The following is a 23,711-nucleotide window of genomic DNA, read 5'->3' as shown; positions in this document are numbered from 1 at the left end:
GCTATGATAACCCTCTGAAACCTAGACTCAGCCTTAAAAAAGAAAAACCTGAAGAAGTCATGTGTGTCCAGTGCTAATTAAATACACTCTAGGCAATATACATCAAAAACAAGGTGTAAAATCCTGCAAGAAGAGTCTGCCCAACTTGTTGATTTTGCTGGGTGAAAAAGTATGAAAAATATCCACTTTAAATCTCAGTCTTTCCCCTGCATTAAGTAAAGCCTGTCTTTGGGTCTCTCATTTTAAAATTCAAATGATTCGGGGTCTTACAGGGTCATAACTTTGCAGCAAGCACATTCTCGTAAACTCATCACATAAACTCACCACTTTACTTCCCTATACATTATCAATTCATTAAATCTTGACAAAAAATTGCACTGGACAATTTTCCTTATGACATTTGTGTGATGACTGGTAGTGGTTAAGACATCTGTGTCTTAATAATATTCTTCTGGTGTCTTAATAATATCCTTCTGTAGCTTTAGACATGATTCTGCATGTTTCTGGGGATTCATTCACTGAAGGGGAAAAAAAAGATAACTCTTTTGTTTTCACAAATAAAGAGTTTGAAATACAGTAAGTTTTCACTATCCCTCACTTCTCAAAATAAACTACTGTGTATTTTCCTAGGGACCAGAGGTGAAGTCTGACCTTTCTACTTTTCTTTTTAACTCCACCACATACAACAATACAGTAGCAAAAAACACTAAGACCAAACAGGTATTAAAACATAATCAGCAACAACTGAGGATATGTTCAATGCTAAAACTCTTTTGGACATATCTGATAAATTTTGCATTCCACTGATTAAAATTTTCAAGGTCATTTGTCATTGCCGATTTGAATTGTGAGAGACTGAAGTGCATGACAGCTAATGGCTCTTAACAAGAATAAATTCCCAAATATTTCTGTCTGGAGGTGAATAATGCATTCTAAATTTTGAAAGATGGAGTTGTTTGAAAGGGTAATATAGTGTATGTTTGACTATGATGAACAGATTCATAAAAGTAACTGATACAGCTGTTAAAACTTGCCATGCCAAGGCTAATATAGATATATGTATCTCTTTGTGGCAAAACAAACAGTTAAATCAGCAAAACCATGCATAAAAGCTCAAAACACTTTTCCATTCTTTTTCTCTTTTCCAATCACTAAAAAAATGGAAAATAATTCATACTGCTTGCACTCAGTGAACTTGTGCTAATGTACCTCACTTTCACCTGTAGTTATGTCAGTGACCTTAGGTGCCTAGGTAATCTGCATTGCATACTGTTGAAAAAAATATTTTTTTTTTATTTTTCAGTAGAATATTTTCTCATACAGAGTTGTTTTATTCTCCTCAGATGATTGGCTAGAATTGCATAGTGCTTCATAAATATGTGAAAGAATAACAAAGTAACTGTTTTGAATATTTCATAATATGGAGCAAAAGCTTTTTCTCTCCATAAACTAACTGCCTCTTTTTCTAACTGATGCCTTTAAGGTAGAGCCTTTGCTTAGAATATGTTTGTCTGAATGTTTTTTATGAATGTTGGCAGTTTTTTATGATTTCTCAGTAATTGGAAACACCTGACCATTCACAAAGCTACGGTTTTCTAATAGGACAAGGTTAGCTAAACTAGATAGACTCTTTGTTTTGCTTCAGAGGGCAAGGATTCACTTACCAAAGGGGAAGAGGAAGCAGGAAGAGACTGTTTTGTTTGTATTAGATCTTTTTATTTTGTTTTTGCAGACTGCATCCTGCTATGGAACTGATGTGAATTAAGCTCAGAATTAAGCTTCTCATCCACAGTTTTCTTTGAAAGTGATTGAGACATTAGGCCACCCACACACCAGCCTAGACTCAGACTAAGAATATTGCATAGTACCTTTTGTGAGATCAAATCGTAATGCAGTGAAGCAGTGGTCCTGTAAGTACAACAGCTGAAATGATCATATAATCACAGAGCCATAGAATGGTGTTGGGTTGGAAGAGACCTTCAAGATCATCTAGTTCTTGACATGGGCAGGGTTGCCACTCACTAGATCAGGTTACTCAGGGCCCCATCCAGCCTGCCCTTGAACACGTCCAGGGATAAGGCACCCACAACCTCTCTGAGCAACTAAGAGAGCTATAGATAACAAAAGCCCTGAAGTCTTTGAAAAATAATAATAATCCACTAATACCACACAGTCCTTCAAAGAATTTGCAAAAATAAATTAAAAACTTATCTATGAAATCACTAAATATAAAGAAGTTACCAAACAGATATACAACTACTCTACCTCTCCTACAAGAAAAAATGTCCTCATTGCTTTCTCCAGACCTATGCTTTTTCCAAGGCAAGCCAACTTCTATTACTGTATTTTCTGTTCTTTATTCATCTTAGTAATCTTAAGAAAAGGGGGTGTGTTGGGAAACAGAAATTCCCAAAATATGTAACAAGCCTAACACAGTAAGCATAATGCAGAAAACATGTGTCTAAAAAAGGTTGGTATCAGTATGTTTCCGTAACTGAATGGAAGGGTCAGCAAGAATAAGAACACTGGGTTTTTAACATAGTGAGTATAGATCTACATTTCAATGAATGATCTGATATGGCCAAAGTTTATCACCTCAAACAGAACAATACGGATAAATCAATTTGGCTTTCTTAAGAGGTCAGAAGTGATAAGAAAAAAAATACAAAATAACAACATTTCAAAAAAAGTGCTTAACTTGGATAATTTTAGTCAACATCATTAATTTCTTCTCAGCACGCTTTGCATACTTCATCTATTAAAAACCCAAACAAACCTACTAACTCCATTGAATTAGAAACTGAGTTACTCTTCTTCCATTTACATTATTTTACCTGTTTAATATTTCTAGATGCTGCATTTGCCATGTGATTAAATTGCCTGGAAATCAATTAATAATAAATTCTAAAGGACGGTGCATATACATCATCAGTTTTCTGATGACATTGGTATGCCACTGAAAAGGTCTTTAACATCCTTCTCACTGTATCAGCCAAAATACTATTAACACTTCTCATGTTTATGTAAATAATATAAAAGCTTAGGGAAAAGACTTTATGATTAATATTCCCTTAAAATAAAATAAAATCAAATCTGAATGGTAGCATTAATGTGCACTACATACTCTGAAATTTAACAAGCAAGGATCCATTACAGCATTGTAATCTTTAAAGATTTACCTCAGTAATGTAAGTACAAGTAAAGTCCTTTTTGTTAACACCAAGATTTTAATAAAGAAACTAAACAGATTTTTTTTTCCCATCATAATTTAGCTTAGAGCATCTTTCACTTAAAATATTGTATGTAGTCAACACCAACAAAAAGTATCAATGTCCAAATTGAAGACATCAGACAATCAGTATGTTGTGTACTACAGTGGAAAACAGTGAGGGAACAGACCATATATTGACAACTGAAACAGCATGGTAGTTTTCTTTTCTGTCCACAGAGAGATCTTCCAGGACTTCGATAATGATATTATCAGAAAAATCAGGCAGGGAACAAGAGGAAAAAGAATAAATTATTTTTGTATCACCCACAAAAGTGCAGTCTAGCTTCTCCAGTCCCACTAATGCTTATCCTTCCTCTTTCAGTTTTATTTCTTAATTCACCTCCCTCTATCCTAGATACAATCAAGTAAAATATCTTCTTTAAAATAGAGTTAAACATTTTCCCATTAGGTATTGTGCATAGTTACATATTACTTTTTACAGTGTTGCATTCATATCACAGTTGCAAGTAGTTAAAGATACTGAATAACAATATATTTGCAAAATATTTGATTATACTGCCACCTAGACAGGAAGTGATGCATTCAACCTTAGCCCACGAACCATGAACAGAAAACAGATCTTGTCATTAACAGTCATGTACCTCTCACAGTAGAACACAGTTCCTTACTCAAGAAATATTTCATATTTCAATTTACACTGCATCACGTAACTATTATGATTCTTTAATAAAACACAGGAAACTGAGGAAAGGGAATATGGTAATGAACTTATCAAGCTGGTTATTTTTAATGTAATCCATTTGAAATTTTAAATAATGGTGGTTCATAGAAGAGCAACCTGTCAATAAGGCTTAAAAAGATGTATTTCTAGGAGTGTATAAATCTGTAACAAAGGTAAATTAATAGCTCACAAATACGAAGAAAAGTTCCATGCTGACTCCAGTTTCTATCTATGACTAGACACTAACACCACTTAGTTCTTAATATTCCATAAAGAGCATAGAAGCCTTTAACTAAGGGCTTAGCGCATCTACAACTACCTGATACAGATTCATGATATTATGCAGTGAGGTTACTATAATTTGTCCTAAAATGTTCTGTCAGTTACCCTAATAAATAACAATGAATGTTGGGATTATAGGAAAAATCTGCACAGCCAGCTAGTTAAAAAATATGATTATTGCAAATGCCGCGGAATCCCATAGGAAATTCTCTGATGTCTTCTACAACATAGAATGTCATAGTAAGACTGACAAATATATACAGAATCCATGACCTGTCTACTAACCCAAATAAAACTTTATCTAACAGGTAAAAATAAAACTCAGATGTTTTCACTGAAAATTATGGAAGTTACTGAAGTGTACCCAAAAAAGTCTCTATGCTCAATTCCTGTTTAAAGATGTGAGCTTTACACAAGGAAATCTGCTGAAAAATGTGCAGATAAATAACAGATATAGGAAATAAAAACTTCTGATAAACTTTTGTTTAAAATAAGTTAAATGCTGTAAGTTAGAATGTTTCATGAAACTGTTCTGATACTTTGACTGAGTTCTGAAGATCAAAAACCCATGAAATTCCAGCTAGCATCTTCACAGATAACTACACAGAAAAATAGAGGAAAGGGCTCCTTGAGGCACATTCAGGTAGTTCTTGTCAGTAATATTTTAATTAAGGCTACTTGACCTTGAAAAAATAAGGCAATTTAAGAAGTAGGAAAGAATAAGGTATTAACTGAATTTTCAAAGTATAGAACTGATCACACAGTAGATATGAATAGTGTTGCTATAGGTGCCGAATCACCTATTTAAAACACACTGAAATATTCCTTACACAGTTTAAATCTAGCAAGTTTTGTACAAGAGACGAAATATGCTATAAGGTTCATTCAAACCTCCTTACCAATGACCTTTAAAAAAAGTGGTAGCAAATGTCACTGTCTGGCAACAGAAAATGTAGATTTAAATGGATTAAACACCAGTCTACTAGAGGATAAAACCTAGTTCCATGTTCAGCATATAAATGCAAGATGCTAAAGATTTAAGTACATGTCCAGTAGAGAAGTAACATTCCTTTCCATTTATGAAAAGGCCCTAAAATATAGAAACGAGAAAGTACACAGTATTGATATACAGGTTACTAATCTTGTTTGTCCTTACATGATTCAAGTTTCCAATAATGAATCAAAAATATAAAAAGTACAAGCTTGTAAAGCTTTAGCAAATTCTATGCCATTACCAAGGCTACGTAGATATGATGATCACATGGAATCTTAGACAACTAAAAAAATACACACAGTGGAGTTTTTTACCAAGCTACCGGTCAGATCAGTATCAGTTGAAGGTGACGTTGACAAAATAAGACATTTACACTAAGAGGTATATGAACATTTTACTTCAAAAATCAACAGAAATTGTGTTCATTGTCCCAAAAAAGGTCTTTTTGTGTAACTGTCTGTCTTAAACATAGAGATTTCATTTTCAGAGGGTGCAGGAATGTGACAAGGAAGGTTAAGGTCTATTTGGAATTAAATCTGGCAAGGCATGTCAAGGACATTGGTAGTAAAAGGGAGACTAGGGAAAATGTGGGTCTGATGCAGAATGAGGTAGGTGTCCTGGTGACAAAGGACACAGAGAAGGAGCAGACACTCTTCAGTTTAGTCTGTGCTGCTAAGGGCAGGCCTCGGGGATCCCAGACCTCTGGAAGCAAGTGCACTAAAACAGGTTGCCCAGAGAGGGTGTGGTTCCTTCTCTAAGGAGACATTCAAAATCCACCTATTCTGTGCAACCTGTTCTAGATGTGTCTGCTTTAGCAGGGGGGTTGGAAGAGATGACCTCCAGAGGTCCTGTCTAACCCCAACCATTCTGTGATTCACCCTATATTTAAGCTATATTTGTGCATTAAGAAAAATACCTTGGGAATAGGTTTCAACTTTTTTCCCAAAAAGTCTCTGTATTCTAACAGTGTTCAGAAGATAATTCTCCCCCATTATTTACAACCTTAACTACATAAACAAATTACAACACGGAGGTTATGTAGGTTTCCAGGGAATGCTTAGGCATGGGTCCACAATGCAAGTGTGATGTTGCACACTAAACAGCTCATGTTGGATCATACAGCAGGGTGGCAATTTCTTATTCCACATTAGGTCACACAGCGCAAGACATAAAGGGGGCTTCTGCTGTGTTCGTGCAACAGAACAGCTACAAAAGAATAATGGCAGATCTACAGTAGCCTGAAAACTATCATTCAATTATGGAAGAGAAGTAGATTACTAGCCATGGCATCTGTTTTATAGAAATGCAGATACAGAGAAAGAGCAGTAACAGATGAAGTTTGGCTTGAAAACAATAAAATACTACGGACAAAACTCAGATTCCTAAAAGCTGAACTAGGAATTTGGGCATCTAAGTGTGTGTTGGAGCTCCCAAGTTCAAGAAACACTTAGATCTCCAAATTCCTATTTCTACTTTTAGGACTCAGTAATTTCAATGTTTAAAAAGTTTTCTGAAGGAAATTTAAGTGTCTAAAAGGGAAATGGGAAAATGATACAAATATGACTGCATTGTAAACATAATATACTATTAAGTCATAAACTATTAAAATGGCATGACCATCACAATACTAGAGCTAAGATATTATATACTCAAAATAATTTGAGGTTTTCTCTGAAGTTCAATGACCAAAGTTTTTATAAAAAATCAGTTCTTTCACTTTGGTTAAATTTAAACCTCAGGAATTATACTAGGCATAAAAAAAATCCATGTATGACAGAGAGATTCTTCCAAATTAGGTCTGAATTCCATTTCTGAAAGTATTTTTGCTATATTTAAAGAGAGTGGCTGAAATAAACAAGAGAGAAGTTGAATGTGTGGCGTGCTACTACTTACTTGCCCAGTAAGCTTTGAGCACACTGAACACACTCCATTCTGACTATGAAGGTGAAATGCTTTCTTCAAAGACAGCTTAATTTCTTCAAGCTCACAATCTGCCTGTTGCAGAAAATAGGGACAATGTTTTCCCAGCCATAGCACAATTTTCCTCATCCATCATAAGTAATTTTCAGGCAGGCATATGTGTTCAAGCACAAGCTTCTCATATTAGAATGAGAATGATAGGGATCAGTGCAATATCACTCTAGAGCAGCCAACACCTGAGAGGAGAGATGAAGAATTAATTTTTTTCTTTTTTTGTAGTTCTAATACTTTCTGTGGCATTTTCCATATGCATATGAATATTATATTGTTATTGTTTAAAAGATAACCAATAAGTAAATACAATACAAAATAATTCATCAACTATCACAGTGAATTATTTTCACGGAAAAATGGTGCACTAGCATCAATATATTTAGAGTACAGATAATCATAGGTCTAAAAAAATAATTACCTTAATGAAAAAGCACTATTTTTAACTTAAAACAACTCAAGATAATAGCACTGTGATTTACAGGATTTCTGCTTCTTAGAAGTGCAAAGTCATTTATAGCACAAACTCACTAACTAAACGTGCAGAAAAGGCAGAAGCAAAGAACTGGCTGCTTGTTGTTTCTCTTGCTTCTCTTGTTTCTCTTGCAAATACAGGAAGTTGCTGCTGCTTTTCTATTGCTTACGATGCATCTGGCAACTTCCAAAAAACAATTCTGATCAAGATCAGTCCCAGAAACCAAGTCTAGTACATAGGTAATAGTTTACATAGCAGAAATCTTTAAAAAAACAAAGTATCATCCCAACATATTTATATTTCTTTCCCAAAGCTGATGTTAATTTAATGACTGCAACATTAACACATACATTTAAAATAACCTGTGAATATCTAAATCTGGAGAATATTTACTTCTGCATGCTTCTGGATTTGTGTATTTTCAAAGCATCTTGCTGTCCTTGTTTAAATACACACTTTTTAAATGTGCGTGTGGAATTTTTTTTCACATATGGTCTGCCATAATATATATAGTGACAATATATATTTCACCCATTATGGCATTAACAATGCCTTTAATGTTTACCCACAAGAATTATATAGATTTTATTTAAGGCACTGCATTTTTTGCTGATGTTTCAACCTTTTTTTCTTCCTTTTAACTTATCTTAAACATTCTGGGACAGGTTAACCTTGATGCATGCATTCATCTCTTAAACTAATACAAGTTACTTTAATACAGAACATTAATCATTGTGACTGCAAAATTAGCCCTATTAGATTGCCATTGAAGTGTCTAAAAATAGCACTGTGGTCAGAGTGCTTTTAAAACAGAAGTAGATAGAGAAATGCAAAAGCTCAGAAGGTAAGTTGAGAAATTTTTAATGTTTTAAATAAATATTAAAATGTCCTCATCATAAGTGGAAGTTTATGCATGCAACCAGTTTCACAAAGGCATTCGCACAGTAGTCTCCTGTCTGTATTATTCCACCCAAGATTCCTTGTATCTCTGACTTTCTTCATACTTAATTTTATATTTCCCTTCAAGCTCCTTTTACCCCAAGTTAAGAATATTTTCCTCCTTTGTTTTTTCCTGCCTCTTCTTGCATTCCCCAGCATCTCTCCCCAATCAACAGACACCATCAAGGGCCCCTTTAGTCAGTTCAGAGACAACACCAAGCTGGGCAGACATGTTGATCTGCTGGAGAGTAGAGAGCTCTACTGAGGTATACAGACAGGCTGGATTCATGGGCTGGGGCCAGTTGGATGAAGAGACCTTAAAGATTATCTCCTAGTCCTTACACACCTGCCATGGGCAGGGATACCTTCCATGAGAAGTTGTTTCTGCCACACTGTTTCTCTTTAAGGGAGGTGGCTCCTCACACTCTCCTGTACTTCAGCATATGCCCTTTCCATGGTGTGTAGTCCTTCAGCTACACAGTGGTCCAGCACGGGTCCCCCATGGGGGTCATTACTATATGCCCTACTTTAACTCATAGATAAAGAGGTTCTCTCTTTCCTCTGAGTAACAGAAAAAGTGTCAGGCATTCTGAAGTCACAATATTTCAAAACTGTACCTATGGAAAATGTAGTGATAGAGTACCCACAGAAATTATCTTTGCCTTGGCTTGCAGAAGGAATCAACAGAAAAACCTTTTGGGTTCAAAAAGTAATTAGCGGAAGTCCAAAAAAGTAACATATTTGTACAGTCTTTTGCTTTTAAAGTGAAGCAAATTATGATCAAGAATGATGACTCTGCTCTCTAAGGACGAGGATCATAGCAAATATGAATCACTGAGTCTAAGAAAGAGTCACCAGCTTTATCAAAACAGCGCACTCTTGAAACATATAATGTGATTATCATAGAACATTTGTGATTCAGTATTTCTTAACCTGTAAATTTGCATAATTTTGAGTTATTTTACACCATGTAAATAAGATATACATCTTCAGTAAAATATAAAACCCCAATTCCTTTAGAAATGTAGCTGCAAATATGTGTAGCAATGCATACACAATTAATTCTTCACCATTCATGAAATTATGCTACATACTGTTAGAATAGTAACTGTTACAGTGAAAATACTTCTATGCGAACTCATGGAGTAGAGGATATTATGATAAAACAAACCTCCAGTTTTAACTTCAGCTAAGTTAAATAAAACGACCGATAGACCTCAGAACTCACATATATGTACAAAAATAAACAGAAATAAACAAATTTGTCTTCTGAAAGAGAATTTACTAAAATGGCCATAATTTCCCCAAATTTTAGCTAAGTATTTTTATTAGTTTTAATTTCTCTCTTTGGAAATAATTTTTAAAAGGAAGATTCAAAACAAATGAAAGTGAAAACTCGACTGAAGCTGTGGAATGGACAAATCATTATTCTTGCAGGAAAAAAAAATCCACAAAACTGAAGGTTGAATATATGTGTATTTCCATAAGTGTGTTAGAGAAGAAGTAGTCAACATTAAATCAAAGAGAAATTGCATTTCTTTTGTTCTTCAAAACTCCTGCTAATGAATAACATTCAGATGCATTTCTCCATAAGTTAGATCACTCATGTTTTTACTGAAATTATCAGCCATGGGAAATTTGTTATTTAAACTGTGAATTGCTATCCTTCTTCCCCCTCTTAACTCCTACCTTTTAATCTCTTTATCTTATTACTCTCCTTTTAAAAGAGCAATTAGCAATGTTAAGGAGAGAGTACATAGCACAAAAACTGTTGTCATACAAAACTATGAATTTAGTTAAACCCAGAAACTACACTAGTGAACAGGACCAGTAAACACGGCCCCAAATAGATAAATATAATTACAATAGGAGATTCTTCACAAATAAAATACAGGTGATGATAGCTAGAATTATGAGGAAAAATACAAATACAAATTAGAAAGAAAAATGAATAGCAGTACCTCTATTAAAGGTAGTATTCAAAGACATAAAGTTTCCTAGCACTTCTTGACCAAAATGTAACATACATTTTTACGATGTTTACTGTAAACCTCCTGAAGCCTGAAAGAAGAAAACTGAAAAGAATCATCATTTCCAGACAAAAACAGCTGATACCTTAATAAACAAAGAGATCTGAGGCCTCTGCTCATTTTAAAGTTAAAAAAGAACCATGCAAAAGATTGGGCTTGGGAGTTTGAACTTTACTGCATCAGAAACTACATTCTAAGGAATAGGAACATGATAAAAAGATTGAAGAATGTAAAATGACACAACATGTCTTATTCAAACACTTTTATATTTATGGTAAAATTAGAGAAAATATAAAATTGTGTTGAATTAATTTCTTTCCAAGATTAAACTAACCATTATCAAAGGGAATTATTTCTGTGCAAAAACATGTGTTTTACCACTAATAACAGCTACTTCACTTGAGAATTATATCTCGACCAGAACCGTATCAATTCCTAAAAGAGATGTAAATATTAATCCTAATAACTTCTGACTGAAAAAATCTTACAATACGTATCAAGAACAGGCCAGAAAATACTTACAGTTAACGTTAAAAAGACAGTAACAGTAATATCTCCTAGGACAAAAATCAAAATGTATTGTTGAAAGAAGAAAAACTCTATCTTAGAACCTATACCTAACAATACTTAACAATACTTTATCTACAGTGACAGGAGTCCAAAAAATTTAATATAATGGAGTTAGTCTTTCAAAACCACCTTACTTTAATAAATTAACGGATCTTACACAATAAATAAAATCTACATAAAATAGAAACTTCCTAGAGCTATGGGACAGCAAGTAAGGCATACATTTAGGTCATCAGTACAACGAGAAGACTAGGACACTGAGACCAAAATATATTGCATGAGTACAGACTACAGTCACCATGATTCCTTCTAAACTAATTCCCAATACACAGAAAAATGAAAAAAAAAATTAATATTTAGCATCAGGGAAGGGAGAGAGGCTAATCTCACTTAACTTCAGAATTTTTACACGCAAATTCAGCACCAACAGGTGATGAAGTGTTTTATAGGTGGGGGAAGGTGAAATAGTTGTACATGGTTCACTTCAACCTAAGAAAGAAACCTAGGGTCAGAGGAACCAGCCTTAGAAAAAAATACCCTCTCCACAGACTTTTAAGAGAGTTGTGATAACTAGATCATTTGCAGATGTCTAGATAGTACACTTTCATCTCAGTTGCTACAAAAATTTTACAGTGCGCAAAAAAGCTGTCATAGCTGCACAGTGACAGGGGTTTCAGAACCTTAAGATAAGCCATAAGGAAACAAAGACAATTCAAAAGTAACTTCTGAAAAGAAAAACAGTAGGAAGTGGTAAATTTGCAGACAAGAGAAGTATCTTACTTCAGTCCACAAAGAGTGGTTACAAAGTAAAAATCCTTACGTCTAGTAAAGATTTCAACACAAGGTCCTCAGAACTGAACATCTTCCATCATTCTAATGCAGAGTAGTACTAAAAAACCCCCAAAAAGTACTTCTGGTAAATAGTCTTTTAACAGGCCATTTACTCAGTTAAAAACAGGATAGAAATAATACAGTAACACAGTAGATATTATTAAATGTTGGATGTCCTTGCCTTAATGAACTTGAGAACTTCATTTAAGAAGACAGCATAAAGAGATAACAGTCAGAGAAAATCTATAAAATAAATAGGGATTTAAGAGTTTCACTCCAAGACTACATCTGTATATTAGTTTAGAAAAGAGGAAATATATTCCCCTAGAAGCAGAACTCCTAAATAAAGATACATAAAAAAGATCAATAGACTGTCCCCGAATTTGATGGTTTGTATCCTTGAATTATGCATTACTGCCTGCAAGCCATACCTTCAATCTGCATTGCAGTCATTAAAATAATCACTTTTTATTAAGTTTGAGATGATGGAATTGAAGCTCCACTTTTTCCCTCCTAAAGATCTAAAAACCCCCTTATCCAATGTCTGCATCAGCATTTAACTATTTCTCAAAACTTCCGTTTGATATTTTACTGGTGGCAATATTCAAGAAATAACGATCTGCATCATTGTTTGCAATGCCAATATCAAATTTCAGAAGAGTCGTCATTAAAGAGATCAAGCTGCCCTACCTCTCAGGTATCTTTTTATCAGTCTGTCTTAAGATGAGCAAAGACAACATTGTAGCGGCTTATGCTCATTTAACATTTGGAAAGTTGACTGATTTTCTTACTCCCCACAGCCATATAGATTAGAAAATCATTTATTTCTCTTTGTTATGAAAACACAGTCTGAAGCGGAAGTATGTAGCAAATTCAAAAAGCAGGATAATTATGCAACAAGTAAAACACTGCATAATCTCATTATACCATAGATGGGTTTTGACAGTAAGAACGACAAGAACATTTTGAATTAAAAGTCAACAAAATCAAAACGCATAAAATGAAATACATTTTAACATAATGTTTAACTGCAGGAAGAAATAAATGAAGTCTAAAGCTTAGAAAAATTTAGAAATTAATCAGCTCTGTTCAAAAAGAACAGAATTCACTTGACAGAATACAATAATATAACACAAGATCCAATATTCTTCCACTAGTCCAAGCTGCTAAATACTGGGGATCAAGGAAAGATGCAACCCTTTTCTAAAACCATTTAATCCACTTTTTCATGTAGACTTTGGACATCATCTCTCTGGTATTGTATCCTTTGCTCTCATTAAAATACATGCAAAAAGAAGGTGATGATCTTATTAATGGCTTATTAATTAACATTACCAGTTACAAAGCTAGTCAGAGATAAACGGGTTAGAGCATCAGAAACTAGATTCTGAATTTGACGACCAAAACTTAAATATTGCTTAGTTTGGTCTTTTTTTTTAAATAGATTGGGATTTGCTGGGTTCAGATTTTAATTTCTTTGGTTGTTTCATTTTATTCTTACATTCTAGTTTAAACGTTCTAGAAAAAATAAACGAAGTGCTTTGTTTTGTTTTGTTTTGTTTTCCTTTGTTTCAACTTGCTTTGCTTCTTTTTGTTTTGTTTTTTTACTGCAACTAAAAGCCAAGTTTCATGCACTGGGATCAATACTTTTGGGAAAACAAGTTTGCCATACATTGCAAGACGAAAGACGTTTTGTAGTACATTTTTAATCTTCAGAATAATTCCTTGTGTCTTAATGGAGTACTGTTAAGACCAGATTTTTGATATTTGTTTGCTTTTTACTGTCTTTCATCTTTTCAAGAGCTAAACTGCTTTGTATAGTTAGTTATCTAAACACTTTTAGTGTAGTTGTTTATATTCTACAGCTTTGCTCAGATTTGCAACAATGTGTAGTAAGTCGCCTTTAAGTCTTCCGCAGAAACTTAATTCTCAGCTTTGAAAGAACATACCCAAATGCTTTCTTCTTGACGATACTGCTTCCAGTTTCGACCACTGTCACTGAACATCAGAATGTAGCTTGTTACCCAGTCTGAGCTCCCGTAACCACCTTGAGTAGCAACAGCAGTAATCTCAGTTCTTTCACCAAGATCAATCTGAAGCCATTGATATTTATTGGACACAAGTGGAGACCAGCCACCAGCACCTTAAAAAGAATGAAAAAGAGTGAAATGTATTTCTAAAAATAAGCAAGTTAACACAAAACTTGTATATGCAAAAATAAATTAGTTCATTTGAGCAGCATTATCTAGTGAAAAATATTCTTCTCCAAGGCAGGGGTTTCAAACTAGATGATCATTACAAGTCCTTTCCAACACAAACCATTCTATGATTCTCTGATACTAATTCAAGATATAGTTGCATCAAAACTCTTATGGTGTTATTTAGCAAGTATTCTGAAGATTTACACAGATTACTAGATATTTGTAACCAAATATAACTATTAAAAATGATTATCAATTGACTCACACCCTTTTCTCTCTCTCTACAATAAATTTTATAGAGTAATTTTTATCAATTAGACTGTTCAAGTAAAAAATCTGAATTTTGACTTTTTGTTATATACATCTCAATTTCATTTTATGTAAACTAGAAAATCTCCAGATGTCCTGTCTAACCTCGATGATTCCCCTGATTCTGTTCTGTGAGGCCTGGATATATAAATTTGCATATGAAGCAATAAAGCACAGTTAGATGACAAATTTGCATGTGCCTCTTAAAATGACCAAGAAATTTGTCAGCAAAATGGTAAGACAGTATGAGGTATACACATGCAGTTTCAATCACAGGCACGCTGGTCTGCAAAGAAAAAATTTCACCCGAAACGTAGAGCTACACTTCTCCAGTATTTTAACTAATCAGAAAGATGTTAAAAGGAAGAAATCATATCAATTCAGTGCTCCTTTGTCTTCCTTCGCTTTTATTTACTCAGATCATGCTACTAGCTTGCCTGTAAAGCTGGTTGGAAGAGGTCAAGGGAAGGTATCAAATAATCTCATAAGAAAAAGCATTGGTTTATGGAACTACATTGCAAAATATGCAAGTATTCAGACACAGCATCTGGTGAGCTTTATTAGAGAATGGTGGGATAAAAATTAAAAAATATCCATTATTTAAGGACGGATTTAGATCTAACTCAGCAAAACACAATGCAAGAGGCACCTTGAAAAGTTCTTAAAGCATACATACACAGAACCAGAACAGATATATCTAGTTTCCACAACAATCACTTAGCTACAATCCAATTTTATGTTTGTATAGGCTCCAAGATGTAGAAAAATTCATAGCTAAATACTACATGTTGCTTAATTCTGTTTAGAGTCACGAGTCAAGTTCTTAACATTACCTCCTCCAGGAACAAAAAAGAAAAAAGAATTTTAATTAAAGAATGTAAACTGTCAAATATAAAATGGTGGGAAATCATATAGATATGCATAAATCACAAAAAGTTAGGTCCATTCTAGACAGCCATGTAGAAAGAACTGCGAGAAAAACATAAAGTTCCACATATGTAACAATTCCTTGTACACACACTTATGAGCTATTTAAAATATAACAGAATCAAAACTATGGAGTTAAATACTGGGCATTTTTTTTTTTCCTCTTTATCTAAATCAGGATTTAGAATTTTATGTAAATATGTGATTTCAGTGGCTGCATCTCAATTAACTCACATGCAGATTCCAAAGCCCAACCTTATGACCACATCATTTCATCTTTTAGTTGCTGTGCAGGACAGTGTGGTGGCATCAAAAAAGAAAACTCTGTTAACAGCCAGCATGAGAGGTTAAACAAAGGTCCTCGCAGCCATAAGCAGAGTGGTCTATGATCAGTTCATATACTCTATCTGTGACACACCACACATAAGACTTAACTGCCAACTTGACTACCATCCTCAGCTGATGCATGTACACTTACAGCAACATTCTGCAGTGCTGTGGTATTCAAAGCCTTCTTAGAATTATGTGTTGCTGTGCTAAGTTTGGTGGCATTTTTGAACTTTTCACTTGAAAGGCAGGGTTGAATTGAAGTCAACAGGAGCAGTCTGGCAGACTGTGCTGAGTACATAATTTGTAAAACCCTTCTGTGACAAAACATCTTCACTTGGTGACTGCAGAACTTTTTTCAGAATGAAGTAATGGAAGTCAGAAAGATGTAAACCAAAATGCCTGAAAAGCATCCTGTTATGGCAGTACTACTTGCTGCCAGCCTGAGGTAAGTACTCCTGTATTTAGTTCTGTGTTTTCCAGAAGTTTTTGCAAGGCATACCACCACGTAGTCTATACCCCCTCATCATGCTGCACTACACCCTATGGAAAGAAGAGAAAGAGACACAGATACACAGTGACATTCACAGAATGTCAGGGCTATTTGATTTGAGAGATGACAATAAATATGCAGACCCAGAAGTAATCTGTCAGCCCTGTTCTGACCAATGCAACATAAGATCCATAAAGAATAACCACCAAGCAGATGCAGCATGATGTCTCCAACAGCCTGTATGAAGCCAAAGCCTGGACCACTACGCCGAAGCTGCAACATGTTTCCTGAAACACCATGACACTGGTTCACACAATGCCTTCATCTGTTTAAGGCTCTTCATGAGCTCTCCTGTCTGACTGTCCAGCAGCCAGCTGACCTCCCAGCATCTGCCACCCAAAGCATCACAGATATGAAACATTTGTCCAGTCCTGGAGGAAACACTAATAGAGCATGTTAGCTTCTCATGCTGCACTCTTCACAGTGTGTCCTGTCCTTGCAGCAAGATTAATGACTGTACCAAACTGTAGTCACTTTTGGCTGTAGCATATAGCTGGCCAAGGTGATGCACAGAAGCTGGCTGCATAACAGATGCCAAGAGGATCTTGTTTGTTAGATTTCATGCTGCATGGTGTGGATGTTTCTGGGAAGATCCTAAAGAGCTTCTCACAGGGATGCAGATACCATGTATATTCAAGGCTGTGCCAAAATGTATGAACACAGAGGTAGAGAATAATATATACAGGGGCATAATTTTGTCATCTCTAAACTTCTAGAATTATTGACTTTGAAGTCTTCACCTTATTTCTGTTATCTCTTTCCTTTTTGTCCGTGTCTTTTATGTAAAGCATATGCTTTCTTCAATTACATCTGAATGTAAGTTTTAACAGAGACTGATGAAACATCTTTTGTTGTGAACTAACAGCAAATCAGAAAAATATTTTTCAAAGGAAAGACAATCTGTATCTAGAGTTCCTTTTTCTGAACTTTATCTCAGGAGGTGCATAACCCTTTTTATTTTCCACTGTCTCTTGCCAATATTAAAATTATTTGTATGCAACATACCAAAAAATCTACATTCAAGTTGCCCAAGCATGCAAGTTTCATGCTTTATTTCTGTTAAAAACCCCAAGCTCTACACAGTTCCTTTTTATGAAGGACATGCTGACTTGAAGTTGAACACACAGATAATACATAAAATCTTTTTATTTCACTTATCATTTCTATTATATTTTTTTTTAAATACCAGTGCTTGTGAAGTGTTTGTACACGTGTGTAACTTTTTAAAAGTACATTACTTTATTGAACATATTTAGTAACCTCATAATTTTTCTGAAGTACTAACTCTTTTTCTTAACTTATGAACATCTGTCCTTCAATTATAAGATCTTGCCAGCTTTATTTGTTGGCTTATAAGTAAATGAAGGATCGGTAGCTAATAGGAGGCTTGGTTCATTCAACCTAGCAGCAATTAAATCAAAGTTTACAGTTTCCATCAGTCACTTTTATGTACTATTTGATAAACAGCCTCCTTCATTTTATGTGATATTCATCAATGAATTGACTGTTAAATGATGGAAAAAATTACTAAGCTTTTGGTATTTTTAATGCATTAAAATTGATTAATTTGGTTAGATTTAAAATCTAAGAAATCATGCATCTCTCATATTTCAAATTTTGCCTATGAAATTCCGTTATTCTTGATTTCTGTTTCTACAACATTATAACATTTATTTTCAAGTCAGCTAAGTGAAATATACTGGGGTTTCCTCAAACATTTACTCCAAGCAATGCACAGTGCTCTTCTGCGGAAGTTAGACAAGGAGGTGCCATTCATTAGTTTAGTCAGCAATTTCTTTGTCACTACAACTGCTAACCATAAACAAGATTGCAGACTATAATCTACCCTGGATTTATGCACTGAACTTCTAGGAGAAGACTTGCTTCCCTTCAGATAACACCCTGTATTTCTAGACTTTCATTTTTATGCTCTTCATATGACGTTTGAATTCTATTATATTACCTTTCTTGCTTCTGGAGGTTAAATATCCTCTGCCCTCTCCCATGACCATCAATATGAACAAATCACAGCACTGAATGGGTATTATTTCATTATCCTGGTTCCTGTCTGCTAGGATATGTGTTTAAAGAGCTTGTATTTTCTTATTTCCTTAGCTTCACTGGGGTGACAGTATAATTATCGCTAACATTGAAAATAGAAAAAAAAAATCAGCAAAGTTAGCAAATATCTGCAAGATAAAAAAATTAGAAATAACTGAAGAGAAGGTACAAAAAACTCAAATCCAGGTTAGAAAATACCTGAGTATTGCTACAGTGGACTTGGAGTGCTATATCAGGTTTAAAACTTTTAATCCTGCTGGCAGAAAATTTATTAGGTGATGATCAAGCTTTTCGGACTTTCTCTCTGTAGCTATCAGTCTGCCAGGCTATTTTTGCTTCATTTGAAAAACTCTGAACTACATAGAATAGAAACTGATTTAAAGATTGCCCCTTTGTATGAACACCACCCCACTTTTTCCGTATCCAGCTCTGACTATCATCACGTACATTGTTACGTAAACCACAAAACAGTTCACACTCATACATGCCTTAACATCTGCTTCTTCACACACAGTTCATTAGACAATTTAGCCAGCACCAGAATTTATACCACGTTTAAATTCTGTCAATTTTTTGCATATTTAATTGCAATGATTGCAAGAAGTGTATATTAGCAAAAGTTCAGGCTTAAAACTAACACACATCAGCAAGGATGCTTTCCTTTGATTAATCAAACTGTGTATTTCCCATATGGATCATTTAACAGAAGCTGATTTTAATTTCAAGTCAATAAAGTTGCACCAGGGATGAATTTGCCTGCACTTATTACAAAGCAGATTTTCTGCATGCACATTTAATTCACAACTCAGTCTTCTAAGGGTTTAAAAAATCAAATGAACTGCTTTACAGCATTCAAACCCCCTAAAATACCAAAGTACGACACTATTTCATTTCTCAAGCTGAAATTCATCCTCTTTCACAAACTGAGAATTACAAAACTGTAGGCTTATATTTAGATAAACAGAACAAGGCTTCTGTTAAGTTTATTGAAAGATAAAGGAGGTGGGGATTGGGGGGCAATAAATGGTGTTGATGCATTTCTAGCAGCACCTAATGTTGGCACCTTAAAAAAGTGTCCAGAGTAGCAGTGCCTCTAATAAAACCCTAGTCTTTTACATTTTAGTTCTATGTTCGAATGAGGCAATTCAAGAAATAGAGCTCATACAATTAGAAATTCCCGCTTATAGCCCAGCAAAGTGCAAGAAAAGTAATTATAAAGAAGAGCCTAAATAGCCAAAGATGCCAAGGAGCATAAATCACAGCTTGGCCCATTTTTCAGAAAGGCCATGCAAAAGTTATCACAGCAATGCTGTTCTGAGCCATATTTCAGTGATAAAAGACATGGATATAAGCCTCAAAATTTGAAACCAGGGATAATCTGTGGCAAGTAAACCTGAGAAGAGATGAGGGACCTTGAGCTGTGAATAAGAAATACTGGACACAGAATCATTTTTTTTTACACGGATTGAAGGAGGCTGAGAGGGACAGTTAGATCAGAACCCAGTTCTGCAGTCACTGCTTCATCTATAAAATTTCTGCACAGTAATTTTCAACCACATTTTTGATAGCTGTTCAGTTTTTGCCTTTGATCTGTAGCATGATCCTCTGCCTAAGTGGGGATAAAACAGCTTGAACTTTACCATATTTGCAAAAGTTATTGATTACAGATGGAGAGAAGGGGTTACACTCTTTTTGTTGTTAAAGAACAGTGAAGCCAGCCTAACACATCAATCCCAAAGCTAAACATTCTGAGGATGTGAAGAACAACATATCCCTAGAGAAACTTGCACCACCAAGGATGCAGCATACAGACATCCTTATAAAGGAAACAGCAACTGATAATACTCGTAATTTATCTAAAGTTGCTGAACTGAAGGCTGCTGAGCTGACACAGCTGGCGTGAAACATATGAACAGCAGCCAATGACTTTATACTATGAAAGCCCAGTCCCTCTTCTTACAGCAGCGACTTGCAACATGCTCCTTCTAGGAGTGCATGTGGAGATTCCTCCCTTGAGTGAGGATATCCCCTCAAAGTTACTCCTTGAGGCTGAAAGAGTTGCCCAGGGTCAATAGTATGGTTGAGTAACATAAAGCTCCTGTTAATAATTATTTTGCTGGTTTTAATATAATTTCTTCAATATTGCTTAAAAAGAGTAATGCACTATAATAGTAGTTACAAATATACTGTGCAGGAAGTAAATCTGATTGAAGATTTTTAGTCTAATCATTATCGTTATCAGTTTCAACAAATAACATACTTTATTCATATAAATATGTTTGGTTTGATGTCCTTAACCCTATTGGACAAAGTTACATAAAGGCTGATTATACCCCCATAAACCATTAGACATCAACTTTTGACTAAGTCTGGGACTAGGATGGATCCTGCCGCACCTAGACTCCTCTCTGAGAAGGAGCTCACAAAGCAAAGTGTTTCTTTCTGAACTTTGTGACTCCTCAGGAGAATCTCCCTGACAAACTATCTGAAGCTTCCATTGTGTCTGCTGTGATCTAAGCAAAATCCTGTTGTTTACTATGAGATTATTTTCAGGACTAAAAAGTCTTTCTCATACTGACATATTACCTATATTTAAAACTATCATACAAAACAATCAATCTTAACACCTAAAAAAACCAAAGGAGCATTCAGTGCAGGAAAGCTCAGCTGTTCAAAAAGAATTGTTATTGCCTGAAGAAAGACCCTTGTCTACCTGGTCTCAAACTGTATAACCTTGGAAACAGAATCACAGAATATTCCAAACTGGAAGAGACCCACAAGGATCATCGAGTCCACCTCTTATGTGGATGGTACATACAGGGACCAAACATCCTTGGTGTTATTAGCACCATGCTCTAACCAACTGGTGTTTTCATCTCCACAGTCTCCTCTCCTCCTGATTTTAAGATTGCAAGTTAGTAGGATATAGTGCGTTCAGCCAAAGTGTAAGATCAGAGAAATACCTCTTTAAAGATTACTAAAACAAGAGGCCTTAAATAGCCTGGGAATCTTAAGACTTCTAGTATGCAGTTACTTTCTGCATGAAGGAGAGATACTACTGATTTGGAGGAGACTAAAAGCAGTTGTGTCCTGTCACTTTATCTGTGTATAAAAAGACTCCATGGCTGTCCTTCAAGACAGTGTCACAGTTTAGTTTCCTTCCATAACTAGATTTCATAGGAAATCATTCAATGTCTTCACAATTTTCCTTCTATTTTAGTACGGTTAAATAATGTTAGTTGTATATAAAAAAACAAGTATTAGCTGAAGCTGTCTGAAGTACTAAGATGAACTGATGAAAACTAAGAAATACTCTTACATAACACAACTTCATGTATAGCTTCTTAGCTATTTTCTGGTCTTCTCTTCTTACTTTACAAACTGACAGAGGTTAAGTCCAATACTGAAAAAAAAAAACCCAGAAAGTAGAGAAACAGAATGGAATCTTGGAGATATTTCAAGGAATCCAAAACAAGATTTCCCCTTCAAAGAAGGTTTCTGAATTGTTTTGTCTTCTTGAAAAACAATACTTATCTCCACATATTACAACAAAACCAAATTTGTTGCACTATATAAACTCTGAAGGTCTTCAGTACCACCCCTTCATTCTGAACATATAAGCCATCATTTTCTGGATTATTAGGGAAGCTCTTGGCCAGGTTTCCGAAAATACTGTCAGAGAACAACTAAGAGGCATTTTTGAGGGCCTGATACCAGAACTTCTCAGTCACAGGAATGTATCATGAGATGTACTGTTTGAATGCAGACTGAAAAGTCCCATAAACAGCATCTGATTCTGAAACCTGTAAGTTACTCTTGCTGTCAAAAAATGAATGAAGAAGTCTTGCCTCTTAATATCTGAAGAATGAGATTAATTTATCTGAGTAATTTTCTGAGAAATAATAGACATAACAAGCAAGTTTTGGCTTATCCATGTAGAGAAGTTAAGTTTTCTGAGGAGTATTTCACAGGTGGCATGCAGAGCTTTGTCAATGGAAATCAGAACTACTAAAAAAAAAATTCATCAACTTTTGAGGTGGAACATAAAAAGAGCTATATAAATGCTTCAGTCAGATAGAACTTTCTAAGGGAGGTGGGTGTAGCAACCAGTTCAGCAGCCTCAAAGGTAGAAAAAGTTTAATTTTATAGGAAGGTCTAACTTTAAGATATTCTGAAACTGAATATCAATAATGAAAACATGTACTATCTTAGAAGAGAAAGACCAATTGCATTTATTTTTTCAACTGTCAGAATATTTAATATTTAAGGAACTTAAATTTCCAAATTCTGACAGGTACTATAAAATTAATACTATGTTTTAATAATAATTTGTGACGCGTAGTAGTTACTATGTCAAGAGGAGTTTCAGAGGCATCTTGAATTTGAATCAGTGCAACACAAAGGCACTAAGAAATGGTATTAATAGTGACAAAGTTTGATCTACCTTTCATCATTCAAACAGAAGATGGTAGGTAAGTTTATTTCACCCCCCTTCTGCGTTAACAGTAAATTAGGGGAATGAGTCAGTGAATCCCATTTTACTTTTCTTCAGAAAGCTCAGAAGACATTTCTCCTCAATTAATCATATGTAAATATATCAAGGGAGATATTTTGATAAACTGACATAGTTTATCAAAAGGAAAACATACTGACAGTGGTTCAAAGACCTATCAAAGCCACTACTTTTTGCTCTGATTTTTCATCACCAGCATACCACACAGTGCTAGGAACCAATGCCCTACAGCAGGCAACATCTTTTGTGTGCACTGGAAAGCCCAGGTTTGACTAAAAAACTTTTATGTAGGTAATGAAGCTGTAATTGTGTAGGATATAATCTGAGCCACTTCTGCACTGTACTAAAAAGGTGGTTTTTTCCTTCCTCCAGCAGGAGACAGGTATTAAATAAATGTCATTCTAAGAGATTTGTGCTGAAGAAAAGCTCTTGTTCTTCACAAAGTTTCTTAGGAAAAAAATGTTTTGGAAATATGCCAGTTCGTTGCAAGATTTACATCATTCTTGGCTATTACCATCCACTTTTACTTGATGCTAAGCAAACCATCTCCCTTACTATGAACTAGGAATTTCACATAGCAGTTGTACCCCTTTTTGGCACGTATTCTGACAAAAATCCAAGACTAAAGTAAAACAGGACTTAATTTGGGAGATTGTCTCCTTGGGAGAGTGTATTCTTGCAATAGTGCTGTTCTCTTACTGTCTCTAGACTATCCAGGTTTAGGATGCTCTATTAGAAAATCCTGCTCTGTGTGAAGTGTGGTTCACTACTTTCA

At 34.9% G+C, this 23,711-nt stretch overlaps 1 protein-coding gene across 2 annotated transcripts in view; it reads right to left on the bottom strand.

Annotated features, from left to right (window-relative positions):
• CNTNAP4 (contactin associated protein family member 4) overlaps window positions 1-23,711 on the bottom strand; it is a 219,476-nt gene that overhangs the window by 126,473 nt on the left and 69,292 nt on the right. For both annotated transcript variants that reach the window (XM_048291917.1, XM_048291919.1), the window contains exon 3: window positions 13,995-14,188. In XM_048291917.1, coding sequence (XP_048147874.1) covers window positions 13,995-14,188 — 194 coding nt within the window. The remainder of the gene's footprint in view (window positions 1-13,994; window positions 14,189-23,711) is intronic.

Source organism: Corvus hawaiiensis, chromosome Z (genome assembly GCF_020740725.1).
Source record: "Corvus hawaiiensis isolate bCorHaw1 chromosome Z, bCorHaw1.pri.cur, whole genome shotgun sequence".
Taxonomy (NCBI): domain Eukaryota; kingdom Metazoa; phylum Chordata; class Aves; order Passeriformes; family Corvidae; genus Corvus; species Corvus hawaiiensis.
This window is presented reverse-complemented; position numbering and strand designations above follow the sequence as displayed.